The sequence below is a fragment of the Lepidochelys olivacea genome (assembly GCF_965140295.1).
Source record: "Lepidochelys olivacea isolate rLepOli2 genome assembly, chromosome: 8".
Classification (NCBI taxonomy): Eukaryota; Metazoa; Chordata; order Testudines; family Cheloniidae; genus Lepidochelys; species Lepidochelys olivacea.
Window position 1 is genome coordinate 88,782,044 of NC_140418.1, and position 17,891 is coordinate 88,799,934.

The 17,891-nt window shown below is 40.6% G+C and overlaps 1 protein-coding gene across 1 annotated transcript in view; it reads right to left on the reverse strand.

Annotated features, from left to right (window-relative positions):
* Nucleotides 1–2,554: 2,554 nt before the first annotated feature.
* The window catches only part of IL23R (interleukin 23 receptor), a gene marked incomplete at its 3' end in the record, with an annotated part of 38,259 nt that continues 22,922 nt past the window's right edge, over nt 2,555–17,891 (reverse strand). The window contains exons 8-15 of the mRNA XM_084636632.1: nt 17,613–17,695; nt 15,948–16,164; nt 14,799–14,996; nt 12,447–12,548; nt 7,403–7,477; nt 6,034–6,130; nt 3,916–4,006; nt 2,555–3,196 (exon numbers count right to left, since the gene is read on the reverse strand). Coding sequence (XP_084492758.1) covers nt 2,555–3,196; nt 3,916–4,006; nt 6,034–6,130; nt 7,403–7,477; nt 12,447–12,548; nt 14,799–14,996; nt 15,948–16,164; nt 17,613–17,695 — 1,505 coding nt within the window. The remainder of the gene's footprint in view (nt 3,197–3,915; nt 4,007–6,033; nt 6,131–7,402; nt 7,478–12,446; nt 12,549–14,798; nt 14,997–15,947; nt 16,165–17,612; nt 17,696–17,891) is intronic.

The window sequence follows — 17,891 nt, forward strand, 5'->3', positions numbered from 1 at the left end:
AGGTATCTGTAATGGTCTAAGGGGTGGTGGTGGAGACTCTGCCATACTCATTGTAACAGTGGCAAGCCTGTGGCTCAGCACCAGATCTTGGTCTCCCTGGCCTCATGGTATGCCCGCCACAGTTTCTTTGCTTTCACGTGTAGATGTCCACATTTCTATGACTACTCCGTAGCTGTGCCTGAGCAGTCCCTTCTCCCCATGGGCCCAGGAGATCCAATAGCTCCTGTCTACTCCAGGCAGGAGCATGTCAAAGATACGCAGAGTTTTCCAAAGGTTAGGAGTGGCTTCTGGTCTCCAGGACCCTTGGGCAATGAAGTTCACCGTTGTGACCAGAGCAGTCAGTGTCAGGCATACACTAGAGCAGTGTTTCTCAATGACCAGTCCGAGAGCTGGCAGCGGTCCCTGAGATCTCCCTGACACAGTTCAGGAAGGCAGCAAGCTGGTTCCTGGTATCAAAAAGGCATAGGCACTGGAAGTAGGAGTGCAGGGGGTGCTCCAGCACCCCCAGGTTTTACATGGAGTCCTGGCGGCCTATCTCGTGCCCGCCCCTATCTGTGGCTACAGCCTTGGCCCCCTTACTCCTGTCTGGGTCCCCCCTTCCCAGAGACATAGCCTGGTCCCAGGTCTGGGGGGAGGAACGCGGACAGAGGCAAGAGGGTTGGCTTTCAGCACCCCCACTATTAAATTATTTTCTAGCACCACTGCGAAAAGGTTGAGAAACACTGCTAGAGGATTAATAGGGTTGACGTAGGTCATGCAATGTCTACACTCACTCTGCATCAACCGCAGTGCATCAACCAGGACTCGAGGCTGTCCAGGGAGGTCTTGTTACTGCATCACCAGAATGGGACTCTTATGTCAGTAGGAGACAAATTTGAGTGTAGACACATGCATGAATTGGTTGATGCAAGATGCCTGTCATCGACCTAACTGTAGCGTAGACCAGGTCTCAGGATAGTGTTTTAAAACAACCCCATAGGTGGAGCTAGACATCTCACAAGTAACATGCTGTTTGTAGCAGGATGGTTTAGGATATGAGTAGCTGGATGGCTAAAAACCTTAATATAACAATGATAAGCCAGCAGTGTATTTAAATATTGGCTGATGTTTGTAGGTCCAGACCTGGTGCTTAACAAAGACTTTTATTTTAATTACAGGTATTAAAATATTGTTCTTATTTTATTATTTGCATTGCAGTAGCACCTAAGAGCCCTAGTCATGGTGCAGAACCCCATTGTGCTAGTTGCTATAGAAACGCAGAACCAAAGGAAGGCCCCTGTGCCAAAGAGCTGACAGTGAAAGTAACAAAGGAAAGCAAATGTTAGGAAAGCAAACGTTTCCAAGTCTGTTTTTGAATGGGCTGCTGAAAGTTTGATATAAAAACTTGACACTTTCTATTAATTACAAAATTATTTGAAGTTCTGTGGAATTTACTCTTTTAAACAATGTATTTAAACTCCCTTTACTATCATATTTAAGTCTTTAAAACACATGCTTTTTGAAAAGTTTTGACTCACCATGTGAAATAAAAATATTAAACACAATGATACAACCCTTTCTCATTTAAAGTAAGTTTCAGAAAGCCTAGGGAACACTATGTGATACCTTTAAAAGCACAGGCTGAATTTTCCATGATAGCAGGCCAGGTCATCCCCATAGGCACATATCAGAAAAGAGAGGCCTGGCTTTTCATTATCTTGATTTCAACAAAACTGTGTTCCCTGCAACATACCTAATGCACGTTCTCATTGCCACGTTGCAGGTCACTCAGAACACTGACGCTGGACTATAAGAAAATAATTGATGAGGAAGTAAGAAGTTGGGGGGGGGCATGGAGGGGAGGTGATGGTGGTAAATCAGTAACATTAAGTTCCCATTAATTTAGTATGAAGAAGTTGTTTTATGACTAGTCTAGAAAGACGTTTTAAGTCAACTGGGCAGGGCAAGGTGTGCTGAAGGCTAGTTCTTCTATTCTTATTACAGGATGGAAGTGACAATTAAATACTGATTTTCATTTGTATGGAAAAGATTTTGGGTTTTCAGACTCCAGGCCTGTATTATACAATATATAAACATCATCTTAAATGTAGTGCCTTTACATTCCTAATGATCCCAAGATATTTTGCAAACTTCAGCTAATACATATAGGGATAATTTTATCCTTCACTAAAATGCAACTGGCTCTGGAGTGAAACATATCTATAGCAACTATTTAACATGAGAATGCCTTAGGATTTAGGAGAGAAGAATTCCGTATCCAGTTAAAACTGCAAGGATACTGAAGCAGGCAGTCTATAATCCCCTACATTTGAATTCATCTCAGGCACATGATTTATACACTTATTCTTCCGAAAAGCCAAGGAAATTTAATGACTACAAATGATTAGTGATTTATGGACCCAAAGTGTTTTATCTCATCCAAAAGTCTTTTGATTCAATTTAAGACAATGAACTTCAGATTTTGAATTAGGTTTTCAGTTCTGATGCTTGAAAATTCAGAGAGATAGATGTATTATGGCCATAAAATAGTATTATTTCTTTATTGCAATTATTTCTATTGAAATAGTTTACCAACAGTTTGTGGAAAATAGGACTTTATACCTATGGATTCTTCAGTCACCGCTCCTAAGCAAGAGACCAACTCATCTGGAACTAACGTCTGCTCTTGAACATTTTCAGTGGATAGTGGACTCTTCCACTGGTTTTCCAAAAGCGTATTAGGTTCTTCATCTGTTGTATTGAAAGTGTTGCTCTGTCCGCTTCTGTTGCTGTTTAAAATAAGGTTAATCTTCTCAAGTAAAAACATATTGCTCCCAGTTCCTTCAGCATGCCACAAGGAAGTAACAGGACTTGTATAATCTTTTAAGAAAACATGTGTATCTTGGCTTGAGAGATATGTGTTTGGATCCAGTGCTTGGGACTGTGTTTCATAAGTATTACTAAATACGTTTCCCAGTGGGCTTCTGTTGGAAACCTGGGGCTTATAGCCATTGTTCTGCTCAGTATCTGGAGTGCTGACAAGCAGTGAGTTTTGAGAGATGTCCATATGCTCAGTGGCCACTTTTCTGTTTCCCTTTTTGGTGTCTGTGGTCTTGCACTCCTCTTGCAGTGATGTCTCTAGTACTTCCGTAATGACTGGATCATTATTATCCAAGAACAACTGGGTGGAATTGCTACTCATTAAATCACTTTTTTCCTGAAAAAAAAAATTAACAAATAGATAATATTTTGTAAATGGTAGAAATGTCACTGCTGTTTCCTGAGAGAGAGACAGGAGCGCAGATTCAAAATCCTACTCATTTCACCTATCCTTACTGTTCTCCCTTTCGGTCTCTTTCTTAGCATGTGTTACCATCATTTAACCACCTTCTGCAAAGGGAACTAGAGGGGAGGAGGAAAGGGAACAGGTGAGTGTGCCTGAATATTTTTCAACACGCTTCAGGGCCAGTCCTGATTGTAGCACTATTATTTAATATTTAGGTTGCAGTAGAGTCTCCAGATCTCAACCAGGTTGGACCCCATGGTGCTAGGCACTGTACACACACACACAGAGATGACAGTTCCTCCCCCAAAGAGCTTGCAATCTGATTTCCAGAGCCACTCCAGAATGTCACTATGCTTGCTGTGGAATCACGGTGAGCCATGACTCATAACCACAACATAACCTGTTCCAGATAGATTCATAGATTCCAAAGCCAGAAGGGATCATTGTTATAAACTAATCTGACCTCCTATTAGTGCAGGCCATAGGACTTCCCTGAATTAATTCCTGTTTGAACCAGAGCATATCTATCAGAGAGAGAAGATTTCTCTCACTTTGGTCTGCATTTATTTGTCATAACTTTTTGCATATGGAGTTAAATTTGAGCTGTATAGAAAAATGAAAACAACTGGGATCTTGTTTTGACTAGTTACCTGGAGTGACTTTACCACACTGCTGTTTTCCACGTTAGGAAAATCTTCAGTCAGCCATTTTGGTGTCAATGATGCAAGTGCTGTGTTAACTCTTACATAAAATAAAATAAGTAAAAAGTTAATGTATTGTATTAGTCACTTAGCAGGGTAAAATTGCCTCTGGACAGAGTGGCAATATGAGACCTATGCACAACTTATGTCTCACTTCAGCGGCATATAGGCCTTGCATTTGCCCTCTGCCCAACGGTGACATTTACCCTAGGAGTATTAAAGGCTCATTTACTTACAGTAATGTGATATAAATAATGGTGTGCTGTGAATTCTCAGAATTTTTTTGAAAACTGAATCCCATTTTCACCATAAAAATAATGTTGAAACCTCCTGGCAAATTTCAATTTAAGTGCCCAGTTGAGTACCACTTTCTCAGACTGTGTTCCATAGAAGTCAGAGAAAGGTAAATCCTGAACAGGGCTCTTTGGGAACATGAAAGTAGCTTGGTAGATGCAGACAAGTGAGTCAGGGCCTGATCCTGAAAGCCCTCCATATGTAGAATTCCTAAGGAAACCATGGAGAGCTCCATTTGCAGATTACATGTGGGACTCGGCCAAGAGAATATAGCTTGAATCCCACACATTTCCTATCCTTGTGAATCAGTTTGATGCTAACAGACTGACTGAGCCTGAGGGATGGGGTAGGTTGAGTCTGGCTTCACCCCTGGGAAGGGGACAGGCTCTGGAAATTGCATAATGCTTACTCTGGTCTTATGCTAGGTGGCTGCTACTGAGGAGGCAGTATCCTCTCAGATTCAGCCTTTGCAGCTGTGTAGCCTCCAAGGCCTGCGGTGCTTCCACGAATCAGAAATCACGGAAGCCATTTAAGCCCTCGTGCAAAATGTATGGGTTTAAATTTACAGTGTTGCCAGCTGTCAGACTGGAAAAAACAAGAGGAAGAGGATGCATATGTTTCCTGATCTGTTGAGATTGGCTCAGGCACATGGTCAGAAAAACAGTGGTATTGAACCTTGACTCTCTTACAATCAAAGCTGCTCTATAACCTGCACAAATGAAAATTACTTAAAAGAAACTTTAATTGAGCCAAACTTCCATGGATCTCACTGTGTGGTACAGTGTTCCTGAGGGAGTAGGAAGTCTCTGGTTTCAATTAAATGCTTTTATTTAACAGGTGCATCAACAGCAGAATAGATGAAACCTGATTCTGTGTTTGGTTCAGAGAACCCCTAAACACCATCTGTCTACATATTTCTCCTAAGCCTACTTTGTGTTGTGCCATCCTTTGGATCATGCAGCTTAACTCCATATGCAGGTTAATCCACATTAGGAAAACCTTCAATCGGCCATTTTGGTGTTATGCCACAGGAGTCTGCTTGCCCAAGAACCACAGCATTTCACTCAAGTTTCCTGTACAGGTGTGTTTGATGCAGCAGCGGATGGATTCCTAGATATCAATATCTTAGTGAAGCACAAGATTCAAATGTTGATGTCATTCACAAATAACATGCCCATTGTTCTGTGAAGTCCCTGGTTCGGAGGGAAGGAGCAGGGGATACAATACATTTGATACTGTAGCACTGGTGAAATGGATGTCAGGAAGTCTTTGTAAAATATTTTAACTGTTCTGACTGATTTTTCTTTCTGCTGCCCCTCTCCCATGATCTATTCCTGTTTCTAAATATCCTAATGTGGGATTTTGATAGGCAAGCTCTATTTAAGCAGTAATTTCCATTTATGCCTCAGCAATAAAGTTTTAAAAGATCAAATATAAGCCAACATGAGACCAAACTTAATTAGGGTTTGGATTAAGGTTTTTTCTTATTCTTTTTTTTTGTATGCCTATTTTATGAAATACCCCTTGTTCTCTAAATATGGGCTTTACAGAGAAATGGTCAGATTATTTTGTGTTGTGATTATCTACCTTATTGTGTGTGGGGAAAAAAAAAATCTAGGACATCTTTTGGCAACGTATAATTATGAATGGGGAAAGTTGCCCTGGATAACAGGGGGCTGTACAAAACTGGATCAATTTCTATAATTCTAGGTTTTCTGAGAGAGAGGTATATTCTGGAGACTAAGGGGGGAAAAACTGAAAAGAAAGCAGTACCTTTTTCTAAGTGATTTTTTAAATATCAAAGTTAAGAAAACAATTGATAGTATGATCGCACCAGTGCCTATTCCCCAAAAAACTTCTCCATCATTATCTGAAAAAGGAGGGAAAAAAAGAGAATTAATCAAATAGCTTATATCTTAGGGAAGATTTTTTTTTCTAGGCCCCAAACCTGAAAACATGTACGACACGTGTGTGAGTTGTCCCATTGAGTTCAATGGGATTATTAACACACATAAAGTTATTAATGTGCATTAGGGTTTGCAGGATTGGGGCATTAGCTTGTAAACCCTGGTGAGAGGACAAACCTTTTTCCAAAAATGAAGCTTAGAAAGGCTGAAGAAATCTTTCCTTCTTAAGAAATGTTGTTGGGCCCATTGCTCAGCTGACATACATCAGCATAGCTCCACTAAAGTCAATGGAGCGATGTTGATTTACACCAGTTGAAAATCTGGGGTGAGACACACAAAATAGAATATTGAGTGCTTGATTCAGCCCATTTGTTTAAAAATGACAAAGCAAGGGAGATGAATGTGCACTGTTGTCCTAATTGTACAATCCCTGTGCACCCCAAGCCCCCAGTGTCTTCAGTGAGTGCAGGACCAGAGGCTAGAGGAGCAGCACACTTTACACTGCAGACTTCTGTACATTTGCTGCTGTGATCTGGCTGTGAGAATCTAGCTGTGGAAGGGAGTTTCCAGGCAAGCACTTCTGAGAAATATGGCCATTGTGTTTAACCATTACTTACATATAAGAACAAATGTGTACACTCCTTTTAAATTGATCTTTTATTTGGTTTTGGCTGCCTGACTCTGAACCAGCAACACAGAAGTACCTTTATTGGTTACAACAAACCAGAAAAGTAACTGAGGTTAGTGTTACATGAGAAATAAACAAGTCTTTGGCTCAAATTATGGAGTCAAAATAGCTCAGCCAACATGCCAATGTGTATGATCAGGAAATGCTATCTTATTCTTTGTCTCAGTTTCTCAGATCTTAGCTGTTGTCACATACATTTAATTTTAAGTGTCTTAACAAAACAAAAAGACCTAAAGCATAATTGTTGCAATAGCATAGTATATACAACCTCGTAGTATTATGCCCTAGACTAACCAACATGTGTTGTTTGCTTTATAGGGCTGTAGCATTCTTGTACTGGTGAAAGGGTGTGTTTTTGGCTGGGCCATGTCTCCAGTAACAAACCAAGTGTTACTAACTTTTCACTTCTCTGCTATCACGTCACGAAACTGCCATCCCCTCTCACAGTCTCTGAGATACTATCGGTAGCACATAGCACAGCTAAAACCACCCACTTCTGGTCAAGTAGAAACTCTTGCTTACCCAGTCTGAAATACTATCTTCTTACCATAGGAAATCTCCCCTGTAGCTGTGGTGACGATTACAGGTTCAGTATAAATGCTTGTGTTTGGAAGCCTTTTCACTGAAATAATTCAATGAGGGAGAGAAAACAGTGTTGTGGTGACAACCTTACAGAATATGCTTCCTTTAAAAATTGGATCTAAAGTGCCTAAATCTGTTCAAAATGGCATTTAGGCACCCAAGACTGCTTAGGTGCTTTTTGAACATTTTACCCATGTCCTTACTGAAGGAAAAGAATAGAGCTGTTTCACTCAAGCCCCAAGGCAGCTGTTAGCACCTATTTGCCTTGGTGCCCAAGCAATTCAGTATGGATTTTTGTAGACCTGCCTGGAATTTAGACACAAGTGCAGAATGCCCATACTTACCCTTTTCAGCTCCCCCACTCTGAACTGGATGCCTGCCTGAGATTTCTCTTACAAATGCTGACTGCCAGTAAATCAGTTGCCAAACATCCTTGTCTAATGAGCCTCTTTGTATAATTTTTAAATGGTAAAAGAGAGAAATCCCTATGCCACTGTGCTGTGACAGGGATCCCATCAGTGAGATTTCATTAGCTTAGTGTGGATTTTGATGGCCAAGACCACAGACCAGTATGACAAATTGTACTACACAACTTGCCTTTATTTTAAAAAAACAAACAAACGTATTTATAGCCATGGAGTCCCATATCTATGTCTATCTATCTATTTTAGGCCTTCATAATCTGGACTCCCAGGAGATGGAGAACACCCACTCAATCATTTTTCCCTGCAGTCTAAATGTCTGAGAAGAACAACACTGCAGCCTTGCCTGAATTTCTTTTGAATTCTTTTTGATATCATTCATTTTGACTGGCTGGATGCAGAGCGAAGGCCAGTGATTGTGCGTCGCTTCCATGGAAGGAAGCACATTTTTACTGAACAAAGTCATGAGCATGGTTTCTTGTTTTATTGTTGCAATTCCCTTGGCATCTCCATTTCCCTCAGCCAATAGAAGGTGTCTTTGATTCCACAGAAAACCTCTTCCTTTAATTTTTGAAGTTCCATTCTATGCTTCTCACTTTGTTTTTAAAGTTACAGTCAAACTCTGTGCCCCTAGACCTGGCAGTTCAGGCCAGCAAGTCCAACACTGATACGTTATTTTGAAGGACTTTTTAAAGCTAACAAAGAAGAGTTTACATATACAATTTATCCCTTTTTAACAAAATACCGTAAAGGTTCAAAACTCTCCATCTTATAATATCTTACAACAGGACAATATCATTACACTAAGTCTTATAATAAAACGTTGTAAGAAGTAGAGTTGAATGACATCGAGATTTGAGCCATTGCTGTAGAGTAATGCAGTATTTTTTTTATAAAGGAAAAATATATTGTAGGTTTATACATGAACATGTACTGGATTTCGAGAACTGCTAATCCTGCTAATGATAAACATCATTACAAGATATATTGAATTCTGAACATATGTTTGATTCTCAGGATATGAAATACCATTATAATACTGATTGAATACAAATGAGTCATCACTGTGGACAATTACAGTCCATGCACCGTATAATTTACTCTGTTCTTTGGTTCCTCTATTGTAGTCGTGCCTAGAACAACACAGTTAGTAATAATAATGGTCGTATGTAGCACGAAATCATTTTTCCCCTGTCACTGAGCACCACTTAAAAGAATTGTGGTTATCTTTAGATCTGTGCTCTATTTGGGTTAAGGACATGACCTTCACCTGATGTAATTTGTTGGCCTATGTGAAAACCCATTATATGAAGTTCAATTTTGTCAGGACTTGCTATTGTATGACGATTTTCACAATATATCATTTGTTAACACTGAAGAACTATGGGGAGGGGGGAAGCTGTGGGTGTGGAACGAGAAATGTATTGATTTATACATTCAAATATATTTAGCCAATATTAGTGGGTTGAGACAGAATTACTATATTCTACATGGAATGCTGCCATCATGTGGCTCAGGTGGAAAATGCAAATTATAACAATTTACCTGCACCATGGATGTTACTTAGAACTAGTTGAATCTGTTATTGCAAATAGTTTATCTGGTCACTTTGGCCCTTTCTTCTGTTCATGACCCAGTCCTGATTTCTAAGAATATATTTGGTTTTTGCAAGCATTCATAAAAGAGTTTATGCAAACTGATTTCCACAAAGTATTTCTTTCAACTATGTCTTTAACTACTTGTGATTCATAGTGTGTGTGGTTGGTCACCAAAGGCATATGGCATTGTTTTTGTTCCCTGATTGGATGATTAAATACTCTTAAACTCGGGAATAATGAATGAATTATAAAAATAGCAAATAATGAGGTCTGGAATGAAGGAGCACTGCAAGAGATCCTGAGGCTCTGGTTGTAGAGACTTGGCTAAACCCACAGTGGAGAGCCTTGCCACAGTCAGGAGGTCTGAGACTTTATCTTTGATTTCAGTTATTTGATGTCTATTCCTTTACCTGTTGGGAAACAGGGAACTGGTAAGGAAGCAATCCAGGAGTCAGCAATATGGCACTTTCAGGCACAGAGCTTAGCTGCCTAACTTTGGGTCCTGGATCTGAACCCAGAGGAGAGGGCAGGCTTGGGTTTCCTTACCATCCCCAAGTGCAAAAGAAGTGATCCTGCTATGCCTGAGCCTGATCACAAAGGGGCACCTCTGGTGTGCACCCACCTGCACAGCACTCCTCCTCTCTTCATAAAAAAACTCACACATCACCTTTTCCGCTATTCAGCTGGCTCTCATGCCAGTAGTTAACATTTCCTTTTTAAAATGTCTTGGTTAACCAAGACTTCGACACGAAAGGAAGACTGCCAAACTCAGAGACTGATTTCTTCTTCTTCTCTGGACCTTCTCCACAACTGTTATATGAGATGAACTGTATGTGTCACAATATCACTGCTGTGTCAACTGTCAAGCTATTTCCTACACTCGTCTTGGTACTAGTTTCAGTGCAGTCTTTGCTCTGAGCCTGTCATTCAGGCTGACATGGTTTATAATCAAAGGTGGGAAGGTGACTAATTCACAAAAGAAGAAGAAACACTATTCACTTGTTTTTGCCCCAGTGTGATTCACATCTATATTACCTATTTTCCCAATGGACTTGAAATAGCTTTTACATTTTAAGGATTTACGAGCTTCCTAAATCAACTGTTAACAGAGACAAACCCATTTAACTAAGTGCTTTAGAGTAATTACAAAAAATCTCTTGGAAAACTGGGTTGTGGATGACTGGGATAAATTATATATCTATATAACGTATATCATTGACCCCAGTCATTTATAGCACATATTTGATTTCACATTTGTAGCTTAAAATCACAATATAAATATTGATATGTTCTAGCTCAACCAGAAGATATAGGCTTGATGCAGGAATTATCAGGTGATATTCTATGGCCTGTGTAATGCAGGAGGTCATACTAGATACTTTAATGGTCCTTTTTGGCCTTAAATCCTATGAATATATTACCGATATGTTCAATAGTATCGATAACATTCTATACTTAGATCCTGTAGTGTCTTCAGCAGTGCAGCAAACATCACCCTAAGCTATGTCTTGTTGAGAGTTCAAGATTTAGTGTCTTGCTTATACTGATTTTCCCACCCCTCCACGAGTAGATGGAATATCTGCAGCCTGGTTAGTTCCTATGGGAACACGGTCTGCTGATCTAGTAACTAGATCACCACATTGGAGACAATCAATTTGTCTTTGAGGAAGGACAACACTGAAGACCGTGATCAAATAACTTTGAGTATTTACTTGAGGTCATGCCTCCTTGATGGAAAACATTGGCAGGACTGCCCCCGAGAAAAATCCTGGCCAGAAACATAGCCAGTTTGTCTTAGGGGCAATGTAAGTAGAGCTTCAGGTAGCTCCTCTGGAAATATATTCAGAGCAGCATGAAAAATTATTTTGTGGCTTTGTGGAAAAAAACACACATGTTATCCTTGTCTCCGCTTATGGGTACAGTAGCTTTTCTTTCCCGAAGAAAACAGCCAGTAGAATTCTGATGGCCTCCAAAAGTGTGTCTCTATTGATCCAGAACAAAAGATCAGGTTTGGGCTTTGTGTACATTACAGATTTCATGAGTCCAGGCCAGGAGAAAACAGGACCCTTTCCGTTTGATTTGGGTGTGAAAGTATGTGGAGTAGCTGTAGGAGAGGGAAATACTTGTGTTCTCCCATATTGTTCTGAAGATCCCTGACTGGCTGTTGGCTTGTCCCAGTGTGTCACTTCAGCTGGTGCTCTGGCCAAGGATCAGTTGCACAGAACATCTTAATTAATGTTGTGCATCTGGTTCCCAAGCAGAACAGAGGTCAAAATAATGCTAGAGGCCACTCAATTATCCTACAAGGGAGGCAGGGGCATTCAGAATACTGGAAGTCATGCAAAGCTTTCTCTTATTTTTCTATATTTAGACCACGTAGGGCCTGGCCTGGGACCTACACAGCTGCTTCTTAAAGGGAGGTTAGGAAGCGTCACAGCTTTGTCATTTTCTCCCCATAATAATGATGCTGTTTCCCCACAATGCATGGGCTTTAATTGTCAAATGTGCCCCCAAAAGAAGCAAATTTTGTCCTCTTCCATTACAAAAAATGAAAATTCTCCCCATGAACAAATCTGCAGATTCTAATGAAAATTCACAAACACATCAGTATTTGCACCATCTTGAAAAGTGAAAATTGATTCCCTTGAGCATCAGCTTTAATTATACTGTGTCCCATGAGCTGCAAACTACATTGTACCCACACAAAGGCAAAGTACAACTGTATTGACAAGGTCCCTGCTAGTGGTGTTCTGGTATCCAAAGAAAATCGCCGTCTTTCAAACTCCTTCTAAAGTTCTGCTTTTCTCTATAGTTCAAGGAAGGTGGGAGAAAATTGATAGGTTTAGCCATAGTTTATAAAATCAAGTAACTCTACAAAATTGCCAAATCATGGAAAGATCTGGGGGAAGACTGTTTTCCATAAAAACCAAACACTGAAATGTTACTTCCATCCCAGCATGCAGTGACTTTACCACAAGAGCACACTTACCTAAATCTACCAGATAGAGTTGGCCAGGACATGGCTTGCTTATTCCATCATGATATACTGCATATACTGAAATGTTCATGTGAATTCCTGCTGTGATGTCGCCTGAAATGAATGTTTTATTTAAAATTTCTGTGCAAGTTAAAGTTAAAACTGCAGAAAATTCTAATGGGATATTTAAAGAAAAGGTGAAAAGAGGCCTGGTCTGAATATATGGGAGCAGGAAGGAGCTAGGAATGCTTGAATTCTATTCCCATTACTCAGACTGACTATCCAGTTTGGGTCAAGTCACTTAACTAGAACTGGTCAGATTTTTTTTTGGGGGGTGGAAAACTTCATTTTTTTTGCAGTGAAAAATCAACTACTGAATGATACACTCTGGGCTCTCCTTTTGGAGAGGTGAAGCAGTGCATCATGGGTGTCTTTGGCACCTTGCATCATGGGAAGATGTTGTCTGGCTGGGAAGCCTAGCCCATAGAGGACAATGGAGATGTGAGGCAAGTGAACAACACTTCCCAGGAGGCATTGCCTGTAGCAGCATGGCCAAACCTAAATATTTTGTGAGTTTGGCTGAAATATTTCCATTTTCGGGGCTTTTAAAATTAATGTATTTATATATTAATTTTTGACAAAAAATTCAAATTTTCTTGGAAACCTCTCTCTGCTTCCCCATCTCTAAGGGAAGAGCACTCATTAACATTGCAGTGAAGATTAATTAGTTAATATCTGTAAAGTGCTTTGAAGATGAAAAGTCTTATGGATATTTGACACCACAGTGACTGGTGGTTTTAAAAAATGCCTAGAAAGAGAAGCATATTATTATTAACTTCGGAAGGAAATTACAGTTTAATACAGACTGAATATAGATAGCTAGCTTATGTATGACAGATCTGTTCTGATACATAAAATTGGAGACGATTGTGTTGTGAGAGAATTTAGGTATCAAATTTTTCACCAGTAATAAAAACTATACATCCAACCTTCCTGAATCTGCATTGCTGCAGATTTAGCAAAATTAATGTGTGCATTAATTAATTTGTGCATATGTGTCATAGCAAATTTTATAATCTCTGTGGTGACATCGGTTTAACAGATGGAAGAATTAATTAATTGTGTGTCAATTACAGAGGCTCTGTTTTCCCCACTGTAAAGACCCTATTCGTTAACAGTTTATGGAAGGGATTTTAGTTTCATATTCATTTACATGTAATGTAATATGGCATCCAATGAGAAGATGACTACAAAGGATGCGTTCATTTTTTTAATTTATACAGCTGTATTTATTATGATGAAAGCAGCTACCAGTTTTCACTTGAATTTGGTTTCTCACATTTTCCTCATAATATATCAGTACAGAATCTTTTTTCCAACTAATACAGTTAACTGGAGTCTCATACTAGGCTATATTGCTATACTGCTCAGGATACAGATCCCATTATATGCAATTCACCAAGACTATGCTGACTGATTTTAGGGGAGTACATATGTCAATGATCACATGGAAATGTGGGGACCAGGAACACTTTGCTGGCAGGATCTGCATTCAACACAATGGAGAGACAAGGTGGGTGAGGTAATATCTTTTTTATTGGACCAACAGAAGTTGATGATGGTAAAAGAGACACGCTTTTGAGCTACATAGGGCTCTTCTTCTGAAGCTCGTCTCTTTCACCAATAGAAGTTGGTCCAATAAAAGACATTACTTCACCTACCTTGTCTCTCTCTCTCTCTCATATCCTGGGATCAAGATGGCTACAACAACACTGCATTCAGCAAAATGGGACACATACCAAAATGGGACACAATCCTTATTTTGCCGGATGCTCGACCTCAGTGGGAATTTTGCCTGAGAAATGCCTGCAGGTTTTGTCCCCTACAATTGTTCAGTAACAATAACCGCAGAAGACAGTTGTTGCCTCACATATTACCGCCTCCTCTCCTGTCCTTTCACTTTTTATAGACACATTGCCATATATACCACTCTTCGTTGCCCACATATGACTTCATTCCTTCCCACAATCTAGCCAAGTTTCATGTCTTACTGCTTCTTTGTCTTCTCCCTCTTTGTGACTTGGTCCATCCTTTCACAGAGCATCCTATATTTAGAACAGCCTCCCAATTAATTTCCCCAACCTCTTTCAGACCACGTAACTCTTCCTCCTGCCTATCTGCTACAAACATATACCTGCTCTCCTTTATCATATTTGTACTGTTAAAAGTACCAGAGAGCTGGGGCTCAATTTAAATTTACACTTCCTTTGTTTTCTTTTGTTGTATTTTGAGCTACACGGCCTTGTGTACATCTATAGCACTACAGAGAAAGTAGATAGCAAAAAGATTGTTACCACATCTTACCCGCTATATATGTAAATGTATCCTGGCTGGGGACTTTCTTCCATAAAAAATCCTGTTGCTGATTATGCTGAGCTGCAGAAATCCATTCAACTATGAACCACAGAACTGATCTTCCAATGTATTTAGGCAGTTCCCATTTGACAGAGATTCCTCTTTTGTCATCATGGCTAATCTGCATGTTGATGGGGGATAGGAAATCTGCAAACGAGGTAGGAGGAGTGATATGACTAAGGTGGGCCGGATCCTTCCAGTCATAGGAAGGCCCATTAAATGGCTCATTCTGCACAGGGAAACTGCCTATGCTCTGAAATAGTTTAAGAACTGATCTTGAAATGAGAGAGAGATTTTACACATACATGGAGCATTTTATATATTAAAGGCCCATTGTCGAGTTTATCGCACCTTCTCTCTCTGAAAATCTGTATCTATTGCTTTTTACAAGAAATACCTCTGATTCTTCTAACAGAGAGACTCAAGAACAATCTGAATTTTCCACTTTATTTACCTAATGCACTTTTTATTTAGTTATTTTCACTACATAACCCCTTTCACTTGCAGTGTCTGTGGGACTTTCCCTCGTTGCTGAGTGCAAGAAACATTTTAGAAAACAGGAAAATGTGGTTGTGGAAAACCACAGTCATTGGCCTGGGGAATCTGAGGCAGATGTAGACCCTGAAACTACTTCTAATTCCCTGTTGTTTTGTTTGTTTTAAATGATGAGATGTAAAGGTGAAACTTGCCTTTATGGGAAATGAAAGGGGTTATTTTCACTAAGGTCCTGTGTATTTAAGGAAAATGCCCATGTTCTAAGACTGCTTTCAAGACCTAATTAAGCAGCACAGTTGTGTCAGCTGGAGCCAGCCAATACAGACAGCCCAAAACTTATTTTTAAACCTCTTGTTGAACATTGTCAGAGGGGAACATTTGAAATATATGGCTGCTTATTGTCTCCAGGTCACACAGTCTGGCGTCTTCTGGAGAGCACTAAGTTCATTTACAAAAAGGAGTGGGTGGTAGCAGAATTTCCAGAGGGTTTTCTCCAATTTAAAGCAATAAACAGAAGATTCCTTCTCCCCCCCGCCCCCCCCCCCCCGTTCTGACAAAATCAGATTTCAGTTAAAGCCAATGATGAAGTGTGCATGATCTTACCGTTAAAATTACTGTGCTCTTGGGTCACTGTTATACTGGCTGGCATGGAACTTCCCTTTGAATTATATGCAATCACATGGATGGTACGCATTGCTGGGGAAACCAGAACTTTGCATTTGGTGTCTGATGTGTTACATAAGTTAATCAATTCTCCCTGGCTTTCATGGAACACAGTGTAACCCAGAATTCTTCCTCTGGCATCTTTTGGAGCAAGAGGCTGAAAACAATGGAAAATAAATGCCCTTATAGAACAGTGTGTTATTTGCTGCCACTGGGGATTACATTCCTCAGTTCACCATCCCCACGCATAGTGCTCCGCATGAAATTGTAACTATGTGCCAAAAGTATTGTTAATTGACAAAGGATCTCAAAGGTCTGGAGTGAGATTCATCAACATAGCATGCAGAATACTCCGGAACAATTTCCTCTAAAGGAATAGACACAAACAAATTTTGCCTTAAGTTTCTACAGGCATGTCATTGTCTTTGTTCTCTTTCTTCCCTTGAACAAACTGGCTGGTTACTGCTTATACAAGGAAACCATCACTTTTCCTTGTATCTTTGAACTCCCATATAACCAGGATGTGGAACACTCACCGATGAGCCCTAATTTTGCTCGGCAGTAGAGCCACAAAACTAAAATCTCTTCCTTCCCCTTCTCCCTGAGCCCACAACTCTGCAGGGGAGACACCCTCACCCCCCCCATCCCCCTTATGTGGTATCAGGATCCAGGGGTATATCTCCTCCCTCCACCAGGTGGGCTTGGGAGAAAGATGCAAAGACCAGCCAGCCAGAGGGGCAGAAACAGCCAAAGCAGGGACCTTTGTCCTTTTTGGAAAACTTTCTACAGTTTTGACAGGACTTCTCTGCTCTTTCGTGACTGGCTGCTTACTCCAGCCATCCCTCTCTCCCTCCTTCATAGGGTATGTCTACACTGCAATTAGACATCCACAGCTCAGCTGGCCCATGCCGGCTGGCTTGGGCTTGGGCTGCAGGGATGTTTCATTGCAGTGTCGGCTTCTGGGCTCAGGGTGCGGCCTGGGCTCTAGGACCCTGTGGGTCTACACTGCAATGAAACAGCCCCGCAGCCCGAGCTAGCTGGCAGTGTAGACGTACCAATGGTCTCTCTTCATCCCAGCTTCACTCCTCTTACCTTCTTCTCCCTCTCCCTGTCCAACAGTGTCCCCTCTCCCTTCTACTTAGCTGATATCCTAACCCTGCTTCCCCAGAAAAGTAGTGGCACTAACATGCTGTTTGCTGCCATCACACTGTTCCTGCTGCTGACGTATTCTGCCCCTATCCCACCCTGTGTCTCTTTTGTCTACTTAGATTGTAAGGTCTTCAGGACAGGGGCTGGTTTTTTTTGTTCTGCGTCCGTACAGCACCTAGGGAAACAGGGTCCTGGCCCACGACTGGGGCTCCTAGATGCTACAGTAATACAGTAATAATAAATGGTGTTTTAGAATCCCATAGACGTATTGGAGCATGAGCTTTCATGGGTGAATACCCAGAAGTGGGTATTCACCCACGGAAGCTTATGCTCCAATACGTCTGTTAGTCTATAAGGTGCCACAGGACTCTCTGCCGCTTTTACAGATCCAGACTAACATGGCTACCCTTCTGGTGCTTAGAATCCCATGTGGCTTGAAAAAGAAAATGGCATTACCTTTATCAAGACTGTGACTTCTCGGCTACCGTTCATGTATACTGGACCCATAACCCTCCACACATCCAGGATTTTAGAAGGTGCTGCATTCAAAGGAAGTACAGTAATTGAATCAGTGATTTCTGGTATTAACATTTAAATGAACAAGGTAATGGCCATGATTTGGTATGTGACTTAGTTCAGTTTTAAAATCAAATGAAATGGCATCAGCAAGTATTTTCAAAGCACCCCCTTGGGGGCATTCTGAGACACAGGCTCTGGCAGATATGTTTCTATAAT